At 32.8% G+C, this 21,863-nt stretch overlaps 3 protein-coding genes and 1 pseudogene across 3 annotated transcripts; all 4 read right to left on the bottom strand.

Annotated features, from left to right (window-relative positions):
• Window positions 1-1,160: 1,160 nt before the first annotated feature.
• On the bottom strand, window positions 1,161-2,979 carry LOC9327181 (annotated as a pseudogene).
• A 1,763-nt stretch (window positions 2,980-4,742) lies between these two features.
• On the bottom strand, window positions 4,743-5,812 carry LOC9327179. Its single transcript, XM_021013824.1, has 2 exons — window positions 5,700-5,812; window positions 4,743-5,419 (listed from the first exon to the last, which is right to left on the bottom strand). Exons 1-2 carry the CDS (start codon window positions 5,755-5,757, stop codon window positions 4,803-4,805), a joined length of 675 nt encoding a protein of 224 aa, XP_020869483.1. The 5' UTR covers window positions 5,758-5,812; the 3' UTR covers window positions 4,743-4,802.
• A 3,924-nt stretch (window positions 5,813-9,736) lies between these two features.
• On the bottom strand, window positions 9,737-11,739 carry LOC9327178 (probable zinc transporter 10). Its single transcript, XM_002891070.2, has 3 exons — window positions 11,021-11,739; window positions 10,347-10,496; window positions 9,737-10,192 (listed from the first exon to the last, which is right to left on the bottom strand). Exons 1-3 carry the CDS (start codon window positions 11,657-11,659, stop codon window positions 9,887-9,889), a joined length of 1,095 nt encoding a protein of 364 aa, XP_002891116.1. The 5' UTR covers window positions 11,660-11,739; the 3' UTR covers window positions 9,737-9,886.
• A 6,661-nt stretch (window positions 11,740-18,400) lies between these two features.
• On the bottom strand, window positions 18,401-20,288 carry LOC9327177 (UDP-glycosyltransferase 85A1). Its single transcript, XM_002891069.2, has 2 exons — window positions 19,729-20,288; window positions 18,401-19,422 (listed from the first exon to the last, which is right to left on the bottom strand). Exons 1-2 carry the CDS (start codon window positions 20,243-20,245, stop codon window positions 18,473-18,475), a joined length of 1,467 nt encoding a protein of 488 aa, XP_002891115.1. The 5' UTR covers window positions 20,246-20,288; the 3' UTR covers window positions 18,401-18,472.
• Between the last annotated feature and the right edge of the window lie 1,575 nt (window positions 20,289-21,863).

Genomic DNA, 21,863 nt, shown 5'->3' with positions numbered 1-21,863 from the left:
CAAAACTATTTCCACATAGCTTCAGCTTCCACAAAACAATAATGGTTTGGATTGATATTTATCAGAGCAGGAATAACTCTCATCATGTATACTCAACATTTTCACAACTTTAAGAGCAGTTCCACGCATTTCACACAATCCAAGAGCTAATCTTTCTGCATTTTCTTTAGACATGAAAGATGATAATGCAGGTTGATTGTCTTGTGTCATTGGTGTCTCATTTACCATCCTATAGGTAGATTCTTTAACAACTCTCCAAGCAAGAGCAGCTCCTAAAATTGAAAAACCTTCACACTTCACAAAATTCAACTTGTTAAAATTGTTTCAACAAAAGAATTTATCTAAACCAATTAAGCAACATATCATTGCTTCATAGATTCTATCTAACCTAATAAGTAACGAGTGATTGTTTTACCCATAAGCTCTTGCCGTAGGTGTTGATGGAACCATCCATTCTCTAGGTCTCTGTCTCTTCACCGGACCTCAAACTCCAATATTCTCGTCTGCTACATCACGTGAAAGCTTAATCTCTTCTTCATTAATTGAAATCTTAGAGAAGCTAATCAAATCGAGGACCAAACTATATCCACACCAACAAAATCGAGAGCTACACTCACGAATCTAGAGCTACACTCACAAACCACATAGTCCATCACGATTCGTAGAGGTACAATCAGATTCCACATTCGACACGATTTGTGAAGAAGAAAAAGAAATTAGAGAAATGGTAATCGATTTAGGACATGATTGAAGCTATGCGATCGGAAGCTTCATTGAGATTGAATATCGGAGATGATCATAATCTTCACCGGAATTGAAAATCCGAGATCGGAAGCTTCACCAGAAATCACAATTGTAAACTCTCCGTCGGTGTGTTTAATTTCAGTGCTATTTTCTGTTTCTTATCTTAATTAATTTAATTAATTCTTAAAAATCAAAAATAAGGTTAAAAAGTGCTATTTTTGTCAAATAAACTTGGGGATACTATTTTTGTCACAAAAACTTCATTTAGGGCTATATGAGACCATTTCTCACAATTTAAATAGGGGGTGCAAAAAGGAACTAATGAAGTTATCAATTAGTGATAATTGCTAGAACTAAGGACTGCTTTCATAATTTTAGGGGGGTCAGTTGACCCACCTTTGCTGAACATAGGTCCGCCGTTGCTTGTATATGTACAAAAGAGAAGAAAATAAAGAGTCAAAGGTACCATTATTGGCACATCATCAAGTCCACTTAGCCAAGACGTCCATGCCACGGGCACCAAGCAAAACAGCGGCATATGACTTCATCTGAAGCTTAATGCTCTGCTGCATCTTTTGACCCATAAAATCTGCCGCTAGAAGGTCCACTAAAGCCATGTAGATGAGTAGTCCACCTGAAGAAGCGTTGAGCAGTCCAACCGTTATGAGTGAGTTAGGGCTATTCTCTTTGTACGTTTTAGATAAAGCCATTCCTAAAACCACCCCGGAAGGCATTGTGACCGCAAAAAAGAAGGCCATTACCGCCTTTTTCACCTGCCCGTACTTTGCCTGCAGTTGTTCACAAACTCTCATCTTATGTATTACTAATTAATTTAGTAACTATAGTAGTTATCCTATTTCTGCGTTACCACTCGAAGACATCTCATGAGTCAATTTATTCCAGAAACACAAACTTTGGAGAAACAAAATCGAATTGAAACTGGTTTAGATGACCTGGAGGATGCAGCCACCGAGTCCCATGCCTTCGAACATTTGGTGGAAACAAAGAGCAGCAATGAGGCCTTTGATGGTGCAAGTATTGTTAGTGGCCCCTACGGATAGTCCGATTCGAGTGCACCAATATTCCAAGCTCCAATACCTAATCCATTTATTCCTTTCAATATCAGTCATTCAGTCAATTATTAAATCAGTATATAAAGGTACTAAATGGTGAATATGTTGGAGTGATCCAATATAGTTTCTAAATTTTCTGCATTCAAAATAAAGATTTCCAATTTGGTTGAACTGATTCGTTTCGAACAAAAAACAGGATAATTGAAAAGAAACCGAGTGGGAGGGATCTCTTCTCCGAAGGCCATGAATTTAACCCGGTGTGAGTCCCGTCTCTGGGAAACATAAGACCCTCGAGCTTGAACTTCCAAAAAAAAAAAAACCGATTCAATAATCTAACCCTAGGGGAGAACCTATAATCTTTTTGTAAAATGTGGAGAACTTTAGTGAAATTGTTAATGGCATGATGAGATGTAATTGTTTGCATATATATAAAAGAAATAAGATATATGTATATATGCAACTAGATATATGATTATAGCAGTTATAACAAATTTTCATTTTCCTCTTGTTAAAAATATTTATTGGAATCAAGTTAAGAGTTTGATTTTTGTATACTAACGATAGCAATAACACGATATCAGAGAAACTGTAAACTAGAACCAAGCTCCTTGTCATCGCTAAGATTAAGACCATGACCATGATGCGCGTGAGCTTGCAGGCGCCCCATCTCTTGGTCAAGTGTGTCAGCGGATGCCACATCAGCACATGGCTCATTCCTACTGGACCTACTGAAGACGCTGGTGGTAATAGAGTGAACCATGAGCGTAACCACTGCAGACATCATGGCTACAAAGCCGGTGAAAGGAAACTTGTGCCAGGGGTCATCGTTGAGACAATGAGATGAGAGCATTTCAAAGGAATCAGGCAAAACGTGGATGAAACCAGAGGCGAAGGATTTGACGATAAAGAAGAGCGATTTCTCGGGTTGGAAAGCGGAAACAGAACGAGCGAAGAACGGGAGGCAAACACCTATAAGGCTAGTGGTGAGGATTGAGAAGATTGCTATGAGTTTGAGATCAAATGCTCTGGTTTTGTCAGTACATGTGTTGGCAGATTCGGGTTTTCACTCTTCGTCGAATTCAGACAAAGCTCCGGGAAAATAGGAGATGGAGAGGAGGAAGACGGCAATGGCTGCAGAGAAACTGACAGGAGATTTAGTCATCTCTTTCTTTGTTTATGTGGAAGTTTGTAAGTGAGGAACAGATAAGATTGTCTTCGTCTTATTACTCTTATATATAAGAGGAAGAGACTTGAAGACTCTCTCAATCAAAGTGAGTGTCGACATTAGTTGCTAATAAGTGTCAACATATGTTTCTTATTGAATTACACAACCAAGTCACGAATATTTTAGGCTAGTCCTAGGCCTGCTCTCGGCACATGCATATAACTAGTATAGATTCCAACTTAGAAGGAAAAAAATGTTGTGATAGTAATTGTTAGTTAAGAAAAAAATTTGACAGTAGTTGTTGGATGGAGTAACAATTATTATCACAATTTAATTGATGGGCATTATGAATATGTGAATTTGTGGTAAAACGTGAGTGATTTAATGGATTTGGACTAAGAAAATTTAGCTTTCGGTTTCTATCATTTGCTTTTGCTAAGAGAGCGAATCTTCTTAGCTTAGCCAACCAAAATAGTATATAATTAACCTTTGTAATTAATTAGTCTGCGGATAACACAAAAAGTAAGGAATGAAATATTTGGGCCTAATGGCCCATTATACAACAACTTAGCCGTTGGTCCGTGTTTTTTATAGCTTGGAGAGTATGTGTACGTAAACGTAACGGTACAGAAACGACTATCTCTGAGTGAGTGAGAGAGATGAAGCGAGTGAGCAACTGAACAAGAATGGGAAAAATGTGGCTAGGGTTAGGGATATTGCGTTGTTCTTCTTGCTCGGAAGCTTGATCGGAGCTAGGGATGTCAAATGGGCTTCGTGACCATGAGCAAAACCAGTCCAAATTTTAATGGTCCGGATTTGGTCATGCCCAAATTCTAAACTGTCAATATGGGCTAGAAACCCATTTAGTCCATAAACAAATGGGCCGAACCCATCTGGACATGGCCGTCCAATAAGCCTTAAAAATTAGGGTTACTAATTTGGAGAATTTTCTTTTTCTTTATTTTTTTAAAAATTAGGATTTACACTGACATTTTCACTCCAAAAAATATTTTTACAGTTTTGGCGGAAAAATGTGATTTTACGATTTGGCGGAAAATGCAATTCTTCGATTTTGAGAGAATATGTGCTTTTGCGGTTTTGGTGGAAAATAGAAAATCATATTATTTGGGTCTCATGGGCTGTCCAGTTGGTCATGGTCTTATTTGGGGTTGGTCTTAATTGGACACAGTCCTATTTGGGTTTATACTATCATGGTTCTATTTGGTCTTGGTCCCATTTGGACAGACTCATTTGGACCTGGACAGCCCAATTGACATCCCTAATCAGAGCAGCTGACGGTTCCAATAATCACGAATACAAGAACGATAGCTTCACAAAAATCGCTAATGCTCGCTACTTTAATGGCGGTAACAAAGCTATTAATTACGCTTTGAGTTTCTAGATGTTCATGATTCTTTTGATAAACCTCCTATCAGGAGAAAGTCCTTCGTCAAGTACACACCTTTCGTTTTCTCTTCTAGTTAAGTTTCCGTTGATCTAGAGTTTTATATGTGAAATCGATTCTTTCAAAATAGATATGTAATTTTGTAGATTTTGCATTACTGCTTCGTTGGTACTGAATTTTGCGCGTTTGGTGTAGTACTGTACTCTTTATTTCATGACATGTGATCCGGAAGTTGATGGCACCAAAATCAGAGGAGGAACGGTTTGTCATGGATTTAAACCAAAATTCGGTTGTTTAATGTTATAAGATTAAGCATTGTCATTTATAAATTGATTCTATCACTATCAAACAAAAATAGAGAATTGATCCTTTTTATTGATATTAATTAATGAAGAAATATATTTTTACATCTATTTTAAATATAGTATTCATTTATGGGAGTAGGAGCTTTGGCTTTATGACATTTGCAATGACATTTTCTTTTACGTTTTTCAATGGGGGTAGGAGCTTTAGCTTCTTCTGAATCTGTCATTGAAGGTGAAGGAGTAGGAGGTTTATGTTTAGGACACTTGCAATGACACTTGCTTTTATGTTCTTCGACGTCCCAATATTCTTGGTTGACTTCTTCTTCTGAATCTATCATTGAAGGTGAAGGAGTAGGAGGTTTATGTTTATGACACTTGCAATGACATTTGTTGTTATGTTCTTCAATGTCCATATATTCTTGGTTGACTTCTTCATCTAAATCTATCATTGAAGGTGAAGGAGTAGGAGGTTTATGTTTAGGACACTTGCAATGACATTTGCTTTCATGTTCTTCAATGTTCCAATATTCTTGGTTGACTTCTTCTTCTGAATCTATCATTGAAGGGGAAGGATTAGGAGAACATTTGCTGCCAACTCCTTTATGGTCCATGCATTCTTTGTTGGTTCCTTCTTCTGAATCTATCATCGAAGGAGAAGGAGTAGGAGATCTATAACATATGCCTATACATCCTTTGCCTCCCCTGGCCTCGATTATTATGCTTTGATCTTCAATTTATTTAAAGAAAAAAAGAAAAATGTCAAATTTGTATAAGGTTGGTAACATCGTAACATAGAATAATCCCAAAGCATTTAAGTTCATGAATATAATGGAAACATAGATGATGCAAAAAATCATTTGAATTTAACTTAGAAACGACAAAATCGATCACAAACGGCTAAATATAAATTACAATTCCACAATTTGCATAATTGGTTAAATTATGCAAAATCTTGGAACCGTTTTCACCAATTTATGAATTACCAATGAAAATTCACATTTACTTACGAGAGAAGGACAACAAGAGGGAGAGAAGAAAAGCGGTCCTAACGTAAATGTTGGTCATAGCTAAACAATGTTTGTATTTGGATGCTTGATGAGTATGGATTGTGAGAGAATTAGCTAGTCTTGAGTCCATTTATATATGGGATGGAAAAACAATTTTTTTTAAAGTACTTTAAATTTCAGATTTTGTATATATCTAGATTTTTTATTTTTAATTATGACACTCATTCAATGATCCAAGATACAAAGTCTATTTTTTCAAAAATACAATTACTTTTCACAAATACAATTATTATAATAAATTCACAGATTTTGAAAATAATAAAATCAGAGCTATAGTATCCTATTGGGATTTGGGCATTACTTTATTTAAACAGTTTTATTTTTAATTTATTGAAAATATTAGATTTTATCAATATAGAACAGATTTTGTTTTTCAGTTATAACTCCTTTTGTCTAATATAGAGAAGACTTTATTTTCAGTTATGAGTCTTATGATAAGTTAAGAAGATTTTCCTTTATCTTCTAAGAAGATAAGTTAAGAATCCAAGAAAGAGGAAAAGATACATATCTATGTTCGATAAATAAGGAAGTTGTACATATCTCGAAACTGACTACATGTTCATATAAAGAGAGAAGCATCTCTTTGGATGAAATCTCTCACACAAAAACCTAGAAAACTTTTTTAGTATGAATTTTGAATGCTTGATCCTTTTACATGGGTGCGTAAGCAACTTCCATGAGGTTCAACTATATCATAAACAAAATATTCCAAATAGTCAACTCTCTTGTAATACCCCAGTTTCAGGAATATGGTGGTGCATGCCAAGAGGTTTAAAAGAATTGACTTGGCCATCTATGTTACCAAAGTGCACTTATCTTTTCGGTCAACTTTCCTGAGAGAACTCCAAAGTTAAGGGTGCTTGAACTGGAACAATTTCAGGATGGGTGATTTTTCGGGAAGTGATTGTCGGAACTGTGTGAGTGAGGAAAAAACAAAGGTAAAGATCATGTGGTGATTTGTAGGGTCGATAAACAAGTCTTTCAAGCCTCTCGGACGTAGCAGACCGACAGTCATACACGGGTGGGCCCACGAGCAGAGAGGAGACGTGGGGCCTACTAAGAGAAGTGACGGTCGGGGCGTTATAAATGGTATCAGAGCCGAACTCTGATGAGTGTGGAGTCAAGAGGGCTCACACCGTCGGAGTGACGGTCTTGGTGTGCAACGAGGACATTGCGGTCTGTTAGTGGGGGTGAATTGTAACACTGTGGTTTCAAAAATATGGTGGTGCATGCGGAGAGATTTAAAAGAATTGACTTGGCCACCTATGTCACCAAAGTGTACTTATCTTTTCGATCAACTGTCCTTAGAGAACTCCAATGTTATTGGTGCTTGAACTAGAGCAATTTCAGGATGGGTGACCTTTCGGAAACTGATTGTCGGAACTGTGTGAGTGAGGACAAAACACAGGGAATGATAATGTGGTGATTTGTAGGATCGGTAAACAAGTCTTTAAACCCTCCCGGACGTAGCGGACCGGCCGTCAGAACGGGAGGGCCCATGGGCCGAGAGAGGACATGGGATCCACTAAGATAAGTGACGATCGGGGCGTTATCTCTCATGGTGAAGCTCGAGTCTTGTTGAAATCCTCCTCAAAACCGACTTGATTTATCATCCAATTTATCTGTGCAGAAACACTCACACAATTGTCATGTGTCTAAACCAATTTTTTGGTTTTTGGATCCCACATTCTTTTCTAGAGGTCGTTCATACACTTCGAAAAATTTGAATGATTTAATGTTATAAGATTAAGAATTGTCATTTGGAAATTGATTCCATCACTATCAAACAAAAATAGAGAATATATCATTTTATTAATATTAATTATATGAAGAAAATATATTTAAGAGTTACATCTATTTTAAATATAATATTCATTTAGGAGTTTTAGCTTTATGACATTTGCAATGACATTTTTTTTTATGGTTTTTGTTGACACCTGCTTCTGAATCTATCATTGAAGGTGAATGAGTTGGAGATTTATGTTTACGACATTTGCAATGACATTTTCTTTTATGTTCTTTAGTACCATCCATATATTCTTCGTTGAGTACTACTTCTTCTTCTGAATCAATCACAGAAGGGGAAGTATTAGGAGAACATTTGCTACTAAGTCCATTATGGTCTATGCATTCTTTGTTGGCTCTTTCTTCTGAATCTATCATCGAAAGAGAACGAGTAAGGGATCTATAACATTTTCCTATACATTCTTTGCCTTCTCTAGCCTCGATTATTATGTTTTGATCTTCAATTTAGAAAAAAACCAAAAAATGTCAAATTAGTATACAACTGATAATATTCGTGACATATATAGAAGAATCCAAAACAAAATTCATGAATATAATAGAAACATAAAGTTCGTGCAGAACCGCTTCATATCGCATATGTAAACAACATTCCCCAGAAATGGCTCTTTTGAGCGTTAATTAATTTTGGATGACAAAAAAAAAATTAGAAACATAAATTTAAGTGAAAAATCGCTTGAATTTAACTTAGAACCGACATAATTGATCACAAACTGCTAAACATAATTGGTTAAATTATGCAAAATCTTGGAACCGTTTTCACCTATTTATGAATTACCAATGAAAATTCGCATTTACTTACGAGATAAGGACAACAAGAGGGAGAGAAGAAAAGCGATCCTAAAGTAAAGGTTGGTCATAGCTAAACAATGGTTGTATTTGGATGCTTGATGAGTTTGGTTTGTGAGAGAACTAGCTTGTCTTGAGTCCATTTATATATGGGATGGAAAAAACAAAAAAATTCACTTCTTATGTACTATAAATTTCAAGCTTTGTATATATCTAGATTTTTATTTTTAAATATGACACTCATTCAATGATCCAAGATACATAGTCTATTTTCACAAATACAATTACCATTATAAATTCACAGGTTTTTAAAATACAATTACTATAATAAAATCACAGCTATATTATCCTACTGGGCAATAATTTATTTAAGAATTTTTTTATATTTAATTTATTTGAAAATATACTTTAAATATTATATTTTATATTTTAAATATTATATTTTATCAATATAGAATAGATTTTGTTTTCCATTTATAACTTCATTTTGTTTAATATAGAGAAGACTTTATTTTCAGTTATGAGTCTTACGATATGGAGTCTATCTTCCACAAAGAAAAGTATTATATAATAAATCTACAGTTTTTAAAACTGTGATTTACCACTTTACCTTGTATTATATTCTAAAAACAAGTTTTTTATTTACTTTGCTAAAACTACACTTGATTTAATAATGTTGAGAAGGCAAACAAATATGTATATATATATATATATATATATATATATACATATATATAATTATATATATATATTATACTTTAAATATTAGATTTTGTTTATATATAACTCATATCTAAAATTTTACTTAAATCATATCTCCTTTACATCATAATCATATTATGCATAATTTAAGTAACGGATTCTAGAGCTTGGATGAGATGAGATATGTGTCTAATAATTTCTATTAGTTTCATTATTTACATAAATATATAGAACATACGAAAATATATATACAAGCATATTCGTTTACATTGGTGGTTCACGTCTATATGATTCTAATATATCTAACGCCTACGATATGTTATATCAGTTGCATTGGCATTTGACCAGAACAAATAAATTTAGTATATGTATGTTGATGATTTACACTGCTTATATTTTAGTATATGTAACATCCTGGATATATATGCTAGATTTTTATAGAACGATTAGATACCATCTAGCGATATATTAAATATTGGTAATTTACATGAAGTTCATTTTTTTTTTTCTAACATCCTGGATTCATTTAGGTCTTGATTCTGTTTATAACTTTGCATTCAATAAATGTCAAATTAAACATACGTAATTTACTAAGAGCTTGTGAAAATGGCATTTTGCTTGGTTAATTTTTAACATGTAATATTGTGGAATAAATTAGTATCATTGTTTTATCACTATCCAAATTCAACTACGCATTCGCATTATTTAGATAACACAGTTTTATTTACATTTATTAGCTATTACACAAGATATGTGCACATTATTTGATGTGCAAAAGAGAGAAAAAGTCAATACATATCTATTTGTAAGCTCCGCTCTTAACTTAAACATCATCAAGCCCACTTGGCCATGACGGACATGCCACCAGCACCTAGCAATACGGCGGCATATGACTTTAATTGAAGCTTGATGCTCTTCTGCATTTTTTGACCCATAAAATCGGCAGCTAGAAGGTCGACTAAAGCCATGTAGATGAGTAGTCCAGCCGAGGAAGCGTTGAGCAACCCAACTGTTATAAGCGAATCAGGGCTATTCTCTTTGTATGTTTTAGATAATGCCATCCCTAGAGCCACTCCAAAAGGCGTCGTCACCGCAAAAAAGAAAGCCATCACCGCCTTTTTAACCCACCCGTACTCCGCCTACATGTATTATCAAGTTCTCATCATATGATTTCATATCATTCAAAAGCACAACGTTTTTGAAGAAATCAAACAATATGGAACTTAGTTTAGAGAGCCACAGTGGTTGGGAGTAACTCAGACCGAACTAATAAATTGGAAAGGAGGAATTCACCTGAAGGATGCAACCGCCGAGACCCATGCCTTCGAACATTTGGTGGAAACAAAGCGCAGCGACGAGACCTTTGATGGTGCAAGTATTGTTAGTGGCTCCTACGGATAGTCCTATCACTATCGAGTGGACCACTATTCCTAGCTCCAGTACCTGTTCCATTTTATTCATTTCAGTTACTCACTTAATTAATAAAATCATAAATAGTGTAAATGGTTGTCACTCAAAATATAAGATGAATTATAATTAGTGGAATAAATTGAAATGAATATTTTTTTTTTGTCAACTGTTGAAATGAATATATAAATCTAATAATTATTCATTTCACTTGTTCCTTTCCTTTTTAATAAAGAAATATCTTTTCTTTCTTTTTTTCTCTCTTCGTTGTTCTTCTAACTAACATGAAATAGGGTAAGAACTTAATTTTACACTTTTTAACCTACAACAGGTAAAATTTTAGTTACCAGTTAACCTTAGAAAAATGACATTATCAAGCCTTCGTATGTGAATAATCATTTTCATTAACATGTAGAAATATCGTCGTAGACTAATTTTTCCTGTAAACGAACCTATAGTGTTAGCTTTTTATTTGTACTAAAATCAAGTAAAGTGTTTTGTTTTCTTAATAAAATTTTGAAAAAAAAAAAAAAAAAAACTAGAGTGAATTGAATACTCACGATTGCAATAACACGATACCGCAGAAGCTGTAAATCAGAACCAAGCTCCTTATCATTCTCTCCTTGAAGATTATGATGAAGGGCATGGCTATGAACATGGCCATGAACATGTACGTGCCCTATCTCTCGGTCAGGAGTCTCAACGGATGCTATGTCAGCACTTAGATCTCTCCTGCCTGACTTGGTGAAGACGCTAGTGGTAATAGAGTCAACCATTAGTGTGAACACGGCCGAGATCATGGCAACAAATCCTGTGAAAGGAAACTTGTGCCAGGGGTTATTGTTAAGACAAGGAGATGAAAGCATGTCGAAAGAATCAGGCAAGACATGCATGAAACCAGTGGAGAGGATGATTCCGGAGGCAAAAGATTTTACGATGAGGAAGTGAGATTTCTCGGGTTGGAAAGCGGGAACTGATCGGGCGAAGAACGGGAGGCAAACACCGATTAGACTAGTGATGAGGATTGAGAAGATTGCTATGAGTTTGAGATCTAATGCTTTGTCTTTGTCTATACATGTGTTGTTGGATTTGGACTTGCAAACTTTGACAGATTGAGAGAGAGCTCCCGGGAAATGCGAGATGGAGAGGAGGAGAAAGAGAGCGATGGAGGCAGAGAAAATGACATGAGAGTTAGTCATCTTTCTATTTGTTTCTTGTGGAGTTTTTTTGAGTTTGATGCAAAGTACATTTTGTCTTATCTTCTTATAGGACAAGACTTGCAGCCTCGATCTCAATCAAAGTAAGTGTCGACATTACTAATTAATCAATTGTCAACATGTTTGTTTAGAAAATATTGAAATACTCAACAAAGTCTAAACTAATTCTAGGCACACACATAAAAATTACGTGAATAGATTCTCCCTTGCAAAATAAAATAAATCACGATCGTAGCTCTTAGTTAAAGATAAAGATATATATAGAGAGAAATAAGACATATATACAATTTCATGTATATAAAATCATATAACCATCAAATTTTTAGGATTATATAAAATGAACTGTAATTGGGTGTTATATCGCGTTGTATTCAGATGTAATAAACTTAAAGTACTCAGGAAAGTTTGATATATTATTGTATAGATATGGAGGTATAAGTCAATTTTCTTGACACTTGTTCAAAACTATGTATATTATTACATGTTGAAAAACTTTATCTATATCATGTTTTTTTTTTTTTTTTTGATAAAAATTATCTACATCATGTTACCCACGTTATACAAATATCAGCGTATTTGCTATCTGTGTTACATAATTACATATAACATATTCCACATCATATGTACAAAATTGAGGTATTAAATCATTTTTAAAAAGATTTGGGGGTTTTAAAGCAATTTTGTTGTAATCTATACTAATATTTTGAAATATATTTTAGAGAGTAACCTTTTTATTTTATTTTGATAAAGTATTTTTTGAATCTTTAATCATGTCGCTTTAGAATTTTTTTTTGGTAAAAGTCGCTTTAGACATTTTTCATATGAAGAGTGATATAATGTTTATATGCGTTTTCTTTTTAATTATTGTACTAGCTAGATAATGTACATAAGGATAAGACACACTCCACAGTCCATATATATATGTACGTTGTGTACGTTTTTAAGTACATGACAACAATTATAGTATTTTTTGTATAAACCTTATATAAGTTGACTTCTAACTTTTTTTAAGTTGCTAATCCATGTGGATGAGGATGAGGAATGCTTCAACAAATGAACATTGATGTGATTGTCTTACAAAGACATTGAATTAACAAGCTATAAAAAATGATCACCGTTATAAGAAATGGTTTTCTGGTTTAAATATATTTGATTCCAGTTCTTGAAGGATCCATTAGAGGTTGTGAGCTCGGTTTGATGCGAGACCATGCACTTAAAGACGTGAATTTTGTTTAACCAACAATACTATGAATCGGGTAAAAACATGATTCTTTCACAGATTTTGAGTCTTTTTTTTTGTTTTTTACGATTCGAACAACAAAATACAATTATCGTAATGTGATGACTGATGAATAATACGACCTTGTTGACATATGATTCGTACGAATGTACTTGGCTGACTTTACTTCTACTTACATCACTTAGAATACGACGTCGTTTTAGTAAACGTTATTAGTCGTGTTGATTTCGAAACCGTGCAACCACCGTTAATAAACAATCAGTCATCCAAATCCACCCCATTCGTTGTTAAAGCTTATATGAATTCATCGGAAAATTGCAACGAAAGATCTCGAAAATTTTAATGTGTTATATATTCGAAATATGTTATGATTGGTTTGGTCAAGTGGCTTTGCATAAAATTTTAATACTAGTACCTTTACAAAAAAAAAGTACATTACATAAACACATGCCTTACTTATATTGGAGTTTGGCCTTTTGGTCGTTTTGAGTCAAGAAATTAAAAACTTATTTGAAGAATAAATTTAAACTATTAGAATATCTCAATATATAATATCCTATTATGCCGGACGAGTCGTTAAAAGTCAATGGAATTATAGGGTGATAAGATGAGATATTGTCGATCGTCCTTATGACTATCTAGAAGATGAGATAAAATAAAAATACATTACATTTAGCAAACTTGGAAATTAAAAAAAAAAAAAAAACAATATAACTTTGCGTTGTTTGAAAAGGCACAATTATGAAAATAATTCTCCATCTTTATTTTTTTATTGAGAGATGAAATTGTGATAGTTTAACCAAAAGTTTATGAGTCTTTAAGTCAAGTACGTGCCCATGGAATTAACAAATATTTAACCTTAATTAATATTGTTACTTTCCTAGTTGTTATCTATATATACATTTTTGGATCACAATTAGCAAATAAATCCTGAAGTTGAGAAGTATTTACAATGGCATGCCATTAGCATTAATTATTTAGATTTATTTTATTTAAGTAAAAATTTTTAAATGAAATTCATTTTTCATATATTTAGTAAAAGTCTCTACAAAATCTTTCTTTATCTATTTAAGTAAAGATTTTGAAATCAAATATGTTCTCAACAATTTACCAAAAATTTCTACACAATCTTTTTAAAAATCTCGACTTAGTTAACTTCTGATTTTTATCTGCAAAAAAAAAAATTAATAGTAACGAGTGATGTAAAAATCGGGAATGTTGATATTACAATTTCTTCTACTTTTTTTTTTTCATATAATGAAAATTATTTTTAGGGATATTTTCTCAAAACCTCTAAATAAAACAAAAGGTTTCAAAAGATAGCTTCTCTTTTGGTGGGTCGACCCGCAAATCCGCAACTCTCTACGGGCTTATCCGCATGAACCTGCGACCAGTAGTGGATAAAAAATATTATTCAAAAAAAATAACAAATGATGTTTAATTTTACGGGACGGGGTTATATAGTGCAACAGGTTTAGATCAATATTAATATTAAACAATATTAAACAATATACGATGGATGAAATCCTAGAATTAAAAATCAAAATTTAATTATAAAATCAGAAACACTAAACAAAATAAACAATATTAACAAAACAAATACAACTTAAAATTTTGCAAAATAATTTTTTTGTTGTAAAAAAATCGACCCGCGGTGTACCGCGGGGTAAAATCTAGATTTGGAAGTTTAAGGAAGAAAAATCTTTTTAAAAAAATAATAGCTCCGCGGTGTACCGCAAGAAAAATCTTTCTCTTAAACTGACGCAAAAAGAAGAAGAAAGCCAAATGTCGTTTAAGTGTATATAACTATATATAGATATACCATTTAAACCTAAAACACAATTAATATACTCAAAACTATTAATATAGATATATGGATGGTACATTTATAAAATAGGTCGAAATATTATATTATACTCTCTATTAATAAACAAAACTAATTATATTTAGATTTTCTTTTAAAAAATTATAGCCCCGCGGTGTACCGCGGGTTCAAATCTAGTTTATAAGGTATGAGTTCAACTTTGACCAAAACTAAAAAGTTTTGAATTTGATACCTTTGTTATACGCATATTTTAGAATAGTTATAAAATTACAAAACTTAAAAAATATTGATTATGACTTCGATAATGCTAAATCACGATTTGGTATTGTACATCAGTTCACAGTACATGCTTAATACAACTAGTTTGTTAATTATCCTTATCCACATGACATTTGGGCTGAGAAAAGTTCAAACCTAAGGCCCAACTTCTAATCACATTCTCGTATCAAATAATAGGCCCAATTGCTAAATCACATTCTTTAATCTACACGAAGTTTTGTTTTTATATAAAACTTGAACCCGCACGAATTTTATGAAACTGCAAATCTTAAAAATTTTAAATTGAAAAATAGTGAAAAATTACATGAAATATGAAAATATTATAGTTTTGAATGATGTAAAGTAGTGTTACGGTAACAATTTTATTTTAAGTATTTTATTAATAGTTTGGTGTAAATGGGTAAAATTAAGGTTAGTGAAGGATTCTATGTAAATGTTTTAAGAGAATTGTGTATTAGCCATGGGAAAACACATAATAATTTTTTAATTGTTGTAATAATAATTTCCTAAATTAATCTTTAAACTAATTATATTATTATATGGTCTCACACTTTTAATGTAATGATACATAGTTTTTTTTTATGTAGTAGTGGGCAACATTTTATGGGCTAACAATAAAGTCTTATTAGCCTAATATATATTTACTGATCTTTTGACATTAGTATATTTAATTAAAAATAAATCAAAACATGAGATGAAAGTTTGGATTGTCTAGGGCTCATGCATTGCATTCAAATTACAAAATATTTTTGAGATTATGATGTATATAAAATTTGTAATTTATTTGAGGAATATTCTATATTTCAAAATAAAAAAGATTTAGTTTAGATTATATTTTGGGAAATATAATAACTGTTTTTTAAAACATTGGAACAATCAAATTTTCTTTTTATTTCTTCCATCTAAACTAATCAAAATTAATTAGTATGATTTTATTATGGAAATTTTAAAAATCAAAAATAAATTAGGCTTTGTTATTTTTTTAGTTATATTAAACAGGACTGTCGTTACAAGAAATATTTAACATTACCTTGCCAAATTAAATAAGTAAACATATATACAATTTCAAATTTTTTTCTTTCCATCTATACTAATCAAAATTTATTAGTATAATTTCTTAAAAATAGATTTAAATCTAAATTATATGATGATATTAAATTGATTTTTATTTTGTTTGTTTCCGGAAATATCTCAAAATATATTACGAAATTAAATAAGTTTACATATAATCAATTTTGAAATTAATAGTTAGATTTTTTTATGGAAACTACTTTAAAAATTTTCCATAAATATTGGGTAGTTATTAATTTGTTGATTTTATAGAAACTACTTTAAACGATTTCCGTAAATATTGGGTAGTTATGAATTTGTTGATTTAATTTCAGATTTTTTTTTATTTTAAAAAAACAAATATCAAATGGACACAAATACCATTTTCCAATTATTTTGTTTCCTTTTTCAAATTCAAAAATATCAATGACATTTGATGTAATATTCTACAACAAAAAAAAGTTCTTTATTTTCTAGTGATTCCCAATTAATAGTATAGATTGACATCACAAATTAAAATTAATGAAAACGAAATGTAAATGCCAAAATTTTAAATAGAATGATATAATGTTTTTATATGCATTATATCACTATATTGGAAAGGAAGATAATTTCTTTTTTTTTTACCGGAAACATAATTTTGCTCAATTTTTTTCTTTAGTATATATCTTTGGAAAAACTAAGAAATATACCACATTTCTCCAAAATCTTTCCAAATCTACCACATTTGGAAACTCTTTTCCAATCCTACCACATTTTGTCTGTGGAGTTACAATTTTACCCTCTCTTGTTGAAGCAGTTTTCGCGCTCCACGATGCAACGATTTGACTTCTCTTAACTGTTTTGCTTTTCTATTTATCTCTCATCCCTCGAGACACGTGCGCTTTAACAGAGAAACAATATCTCTCATGAGACTAAACAATTAACTTTCGGTTTTGTCTCGAAATCTTGTCTTCGATTGGAAATTTTCTGTTGCGTCTAGATCTTGTCCCCGATTTAATCATCCTGCTCTATTATCATGAATCTCACATCTTGTCCCCCAATTGTTCTCGTTTAAAAGTTTTGAATTTTATATAGATTTCACATCATCTATTCTGGTCCACAGATTAGTTGAGCACTATTGTCTTTACCTACCCGGATTATTAAACTTTTCTCCCTTCTATTGCGGAATAACAGAAAGATCTAGTTGTCCCCGAGTAAATCCAGATTTTTTGCTGACAAAACTACACCATCTGGCGATGGACAATCAAGAGAATTAGATGATAAAAATCATCATGCTCAATTTTTGATCTAATTATATTACTCATTCGATGAGAACTTGTCCCCGATCTAATTATATTACCCATTCGATCATAACTTGTCTTTGATCTAATTCTACACATTTAGATCTGGGTTTATTCTCATATGAACTTGTCTCCGATCTAATTCTAGTACTCATTCGATATGAACTTGTCCCCAATCTAATTATATTACTCATTCTATATGAACTTGTCCCCGATATAATTATATTACTTCATTCGATCTGAACTTGTCCATGATCTACTTTTATTACTCATTCGATATGAACTTGTCTTTGATCTAATTATATTACTTATTCGATATGAACTTATCTCCGATCTAATTCTATTACTCATTCGATCTGAACTTGTCCCTGATCTAATTATATTACTCATTCCATATGAACTTGTCCCCGATATAATTATATTACTCATTCGATCTGAAATTGTCCCCGATCTAATTATATTACTCATTCCATATGAACTTGTCCCCGATATAATTATATTACTCATTCGATCTGAACTTGTCCCCGATCTAATTATATTACTCATTCCATATGAACTTGTCCCCGATTTTAATTTAATATTATCTAATATATTAAGATAACAATTGTAAACGTGTAGCATTAAATGCAGACTGCTCCCTCTTGTCCCAAGTTGTCCCTTTCTCTGACACACTTCTCTCTCCATCAAGGGCAATTTTGTCCGGATTTAGGCATGTGGCAATAAAATGTGGTACATTTGGAAAGTTTTTCCCAAATGTGGTAGATTTGGAATGCCACATTTCAAAATGTGGTAGATTTGGAAAGATTCCCTATATCTTTTTATACAAAAATATTTTTTAAACAAGCCACATTTCACTTATGGATGGACTATGGTATAGAATATAGACATTACATAATATAAAATGATCACATAATATCAAATAAAACAAACTAATATAATATAAAATTTGACATAAAAATTTAAAAACATCAAACAAATTGATATATTTCTTTATAAAATATCTTTATAAAATATCTTATAAGATGAAACTAAGAGAGTCTCAGACATGATAAAAACACGAAAAACATTTAATAATTATTCTATAAATAATACATTTATGTGACCATCTTATATTTTAGCTAATCCTCATATTTGTGTCCCAATAGTATCTTGCTCACAACCATCTCAAAATTCATAGCTGAGGAACCATGTTTATGCTCCGTCGCTGCCTCCCCCAAGCGCCGCCACTCTTCCGCCTTCTCTCTCATTTTCTTTCCCTTTTCTCCATCCATGAGCTCTCTAACAACCGCCTCAACCTCCTCTCTCTTCACATCTCCACCGATCTCAATTCCCACCTCCCATTCATCACAACAAAATTTACAATTTGTTTGTTGGTCAGCAAAATATGGCCAACACACCATTGGAACTCCACCCGAGATACTTTCTAGAATCGAGTTCCATCCGCAATGAGTCAAGAACCCTCCGATTGCCGGATGAGAAAGAACTTTCTCCTGAGGACACCAACTCGGCAACATACTTCGGTTTGTGGTCTCCTTTAAAAACTCTGGTGGAACCAGCGCCTTCTCCCCGGCCACTAAATCTGGTCGGATCACCCACAAAAAATCTTTACCACTTCCTGCCAAACCCCAAGAAAACTCGACAAGCTGCTTCGCACTCAAAACCGTTATGCTCCCAAAATTAATATAAATGACACTGTTTTGAGCCTTAGTATCAAGCCAATCCAAACATTCCATCTCCTCTTTCCACAAATTCGAATTCATCATTCCAATACCACTACTTTCTTCGATCTCCCGGTTTGCTAAGAGATGAAGTGGTCCAATTGAATAAACTGGAGGTAAAATGGATTTCATAGCCTGAATAACGTCATGCTCAAGGTCATCAAATGAATTTACCATGATAGCAGAAGCACGTTTAGCTCGCGCCGTCTCGCGGAGGGCGAGTTTAAGCATAACATCATTAGGATTAGTGGTACGTATGAAGCTAGGAATATCCTTTAGTTTTAGATTCTTCATCGACGGTATAAAATCTATAACAATGTCAAAGTACTCCTTCGTCAAGTAACTCTCATCTGCCAAATCAATCACCATTTATTTATACAAATTAGTCTCCCCATATTAGTTAATAAATATTAAAGGACCGCACTACACAAAATTTGATGCATTACTCAAAAACCTAGGTTAGGTATTACTATAGTCTACGGATAGGCACGTACAATATACAAACGATCTCGTAGATTAAACTCACCGAGCTCGTAGTGTCGTAAAAGGGTTTTTACGCATATTTTAGGATAGGCACTTACGTTAATTTCCTTTTTTAAAAAAATATACATAAATTATAACATCAACTAATTAATAATTTATGTAAGAATACGTACCTTTTAGGGGAGATAAACCCTTCTCGATGAAGAGATAAAAGTGTAGATAAGCCAAGAATGCACAAGCACTGGTTGTCCGCAAAAGAACCCCCGGGACTCCAAGCTCCTCCGCAACATCAAGAGTAAAGCTCATACAACTGTCAGATACAATGCAACTCACAGGAGGAACATTATCTCTGGCATTGATTCGTTGGAGAAGGTTCTTAAACGGAGCGAGACAGTTGTTCATGGTGGACTCGCAAAGGATTGTGATGTCCTGTGTGGTGTCCATATCGGTCTCTGGCAGACCGTCAGGAATGGACTCAAACCGGAACGACGGAAGCCCGTCAAGGGCGTTCGACCCATAGGACCAAAGGAAACGGTTATGGTTGTAGACGGTGTTGACGAAGGTGACGTGAAAGCCTCTGACGTAGAGGAGTTTAGCTACTTTCATCATAGGGTTGATGTGGCCTTGAGCCGGATAGGGAACACAAACTACGTGTGGTTTTTGTGCGTTACGAACGACATGATATCCCATTTTTCGTTCTCTCTTCCGCTAAGACAAATGTGAGTTTTGGTTAATTTGACATAAGCCATTTTATAGAGAGAAAACAAAAAAATGAGATGCTAGAGTAATTATTTCTTGCACGTGGTGGTTGTCCTTACCTGCCATGAGCTTAAGTTTTAATGGCATGCATCAGTTGATCAGTTGCCAAGTATGTATACCAAGGCACATGTGCCGATCCTTTTCTAAGGGAAATTTTCAAATTACTCCCTCTGTTTTCTAAAGATTGATTTTCTGAGTTTTGCACACAGATTAAGACAGCATGATTATTTCATTTTAGTACTTATTTGTCTACTCTTTTTTGTTTCCCAACACTACCAACATTCTTTTTTTCTCTTTCTAATTCATCCGATACACGTCTCTTGATTCTTCTTTTTCTTCAGAATACTTCTTGTTTAAATCAAATTCCTTGGTGGAATTAGATTTCACCTTGTGAATCAGTTGAACATTTTTTGATTCAACTTCTTCTCCTTGCTTCACTTTTTCCATGCCATGATGTTCTGGATTCATTTGAATTTTTTGAGAAAAAAAAAACTGTAAATAAAAAAACTGTAAAATAATGGTGGATGTTGTACGTACAAGCACCTTTACTCACATATAAATTGACACAAGAGTAATAACTACTCTTTGACTGTACTAATATAAATTATTTTTTCCATGCATGTCATTAATTTACCTTTTTCGTAAAAAGAGAAAGCAATTAAATGTATTCTAAAAATCAATCTTTTGAAAACAAAATAAAAACTCAGAAAATCAATCTTTGAAAAACGGAGGGAGTATTATTGTTTTTTACTTTTCGTCCTAAATGAAAGACATAAGCATATTTAGAATTAGTTCATTATTAATGAGGTAATTATGTCAAATTTTAGTAATAAATTGATTGTGGATGATGTGTTGCGTATTTAATTTGACGGTTTTAGCTTATTGTTTCTCTTCATTTTCATTCATTTTTAGCTATTATTAGGAACATATACATATACATTTAACCATTATTAGATTAGGGAGTACTGCATCGTGGAAAATGAAGGTTCTTTGGAGCATTTTGAATCAAAAATAAGTGAAAATGAGGCAAATGAATGAAGGAGAAATCACGAGAGGATGAAGATAAGCATGAACAAGAAGGAAGAGACCGTGATTGACATGCAGGTCGATCAACATGTTTGATTAGTCGATCAATAAGTCGATTGGATGCTAGCAATGTTACGGATTTGAGCATAATCGACATGTTAATCAATCAATCAAAACTAGAAGTTTCATGGGACATTTAATCAACCTCAAGGTCGATCTTAACTCATTTATATCCGGTTTGTATTAGGTTAATCTGGTTCGATTATGTATAAATAAGTTTTAGACATCTCATGTTTATTTTGAATACTCATAACCTCCTTTACATTTCTAAACATTTTCATGAGATTCTTGTTGAGTTTTATATGATTTATAGGCTTTTGATCTTAGATTTATTTTTCTTTTATATAAATTCTTGTGATTATGCAAAATATTACTCTCTGCGCCTCAAAATAATAAATGTTTTAGCTAAAAACATACAGATTAAGAAATATTTAGTTTAAAAATATTCAACCAATCATGAAAG

Source organism: Arabidopsis lyrata (assembly GCF_000004255.2).
Source record: "Arabidopsis lyrata subsp. lyrata unplaced genomic scaffold ARALYscaffold_1, whole genome shotgun sequence".
NCBI classification, from domain to species: domain Eukaryota; kingdom Viridiplantae; phylum Streptophyta; class Magnoliopsida; order Brassicales; family Brassicaceae; genus Arabidopsis; species Arabidopsis lyrata.
This window is presented reverse-complemented; position numbering and strand designations above follow the sequence as displayed.

Coding starts and splice junctions, on each gene's coding strand:
- LOC9327179 (XM_021013824.1), bottom strand. CDS start 5,757: ATGACCAACATTTACGTTAGGACCGCTTTTCTTCTCTCCCTCTTGTTG. Junction 5,420..5,699: donor CCTCTTGTTGTCCTTCTCTC/GTAAGTAAATGT, acceptor AATAAATTGAAG/ATCAAAGCATAATAATCGAG.
- LOC9327178 (XM_002891070.2), bottom strand. CDS start 11,659: ATGACTAACTCTCATGTCATTTTCTCTGCCTCCATCGCTCTCTTTCTC. Junction 10,497..11,020: donor GGTATCGTGTTATTGCAATC/GTGAGTATTCAA, acceptor AAAATGGAACAG/GTACTGGAGCTAGGAATAGT. Junction 10,193..10,346: donor TCGGCGGTTGCATCCTTCAG/GTGAATTCCTCC, acceptor TAATACATGTAG/GCGGAGTACGGGTGGGTTAA.
- LOC9327177 (XM_002891069.2), bottom strand. CDS start 20,245: ATGGGATATCATGTCGTTCGTAACGCACAAAAACCACACGTAGTTTGT. Junction 19,423..19,728: donor GGGTTTATCTCCCCTAAAAG/GTACGTATTCTT, acceptor TTGATTTGGCAG/ATGAGAGTTACTTGACGAAG.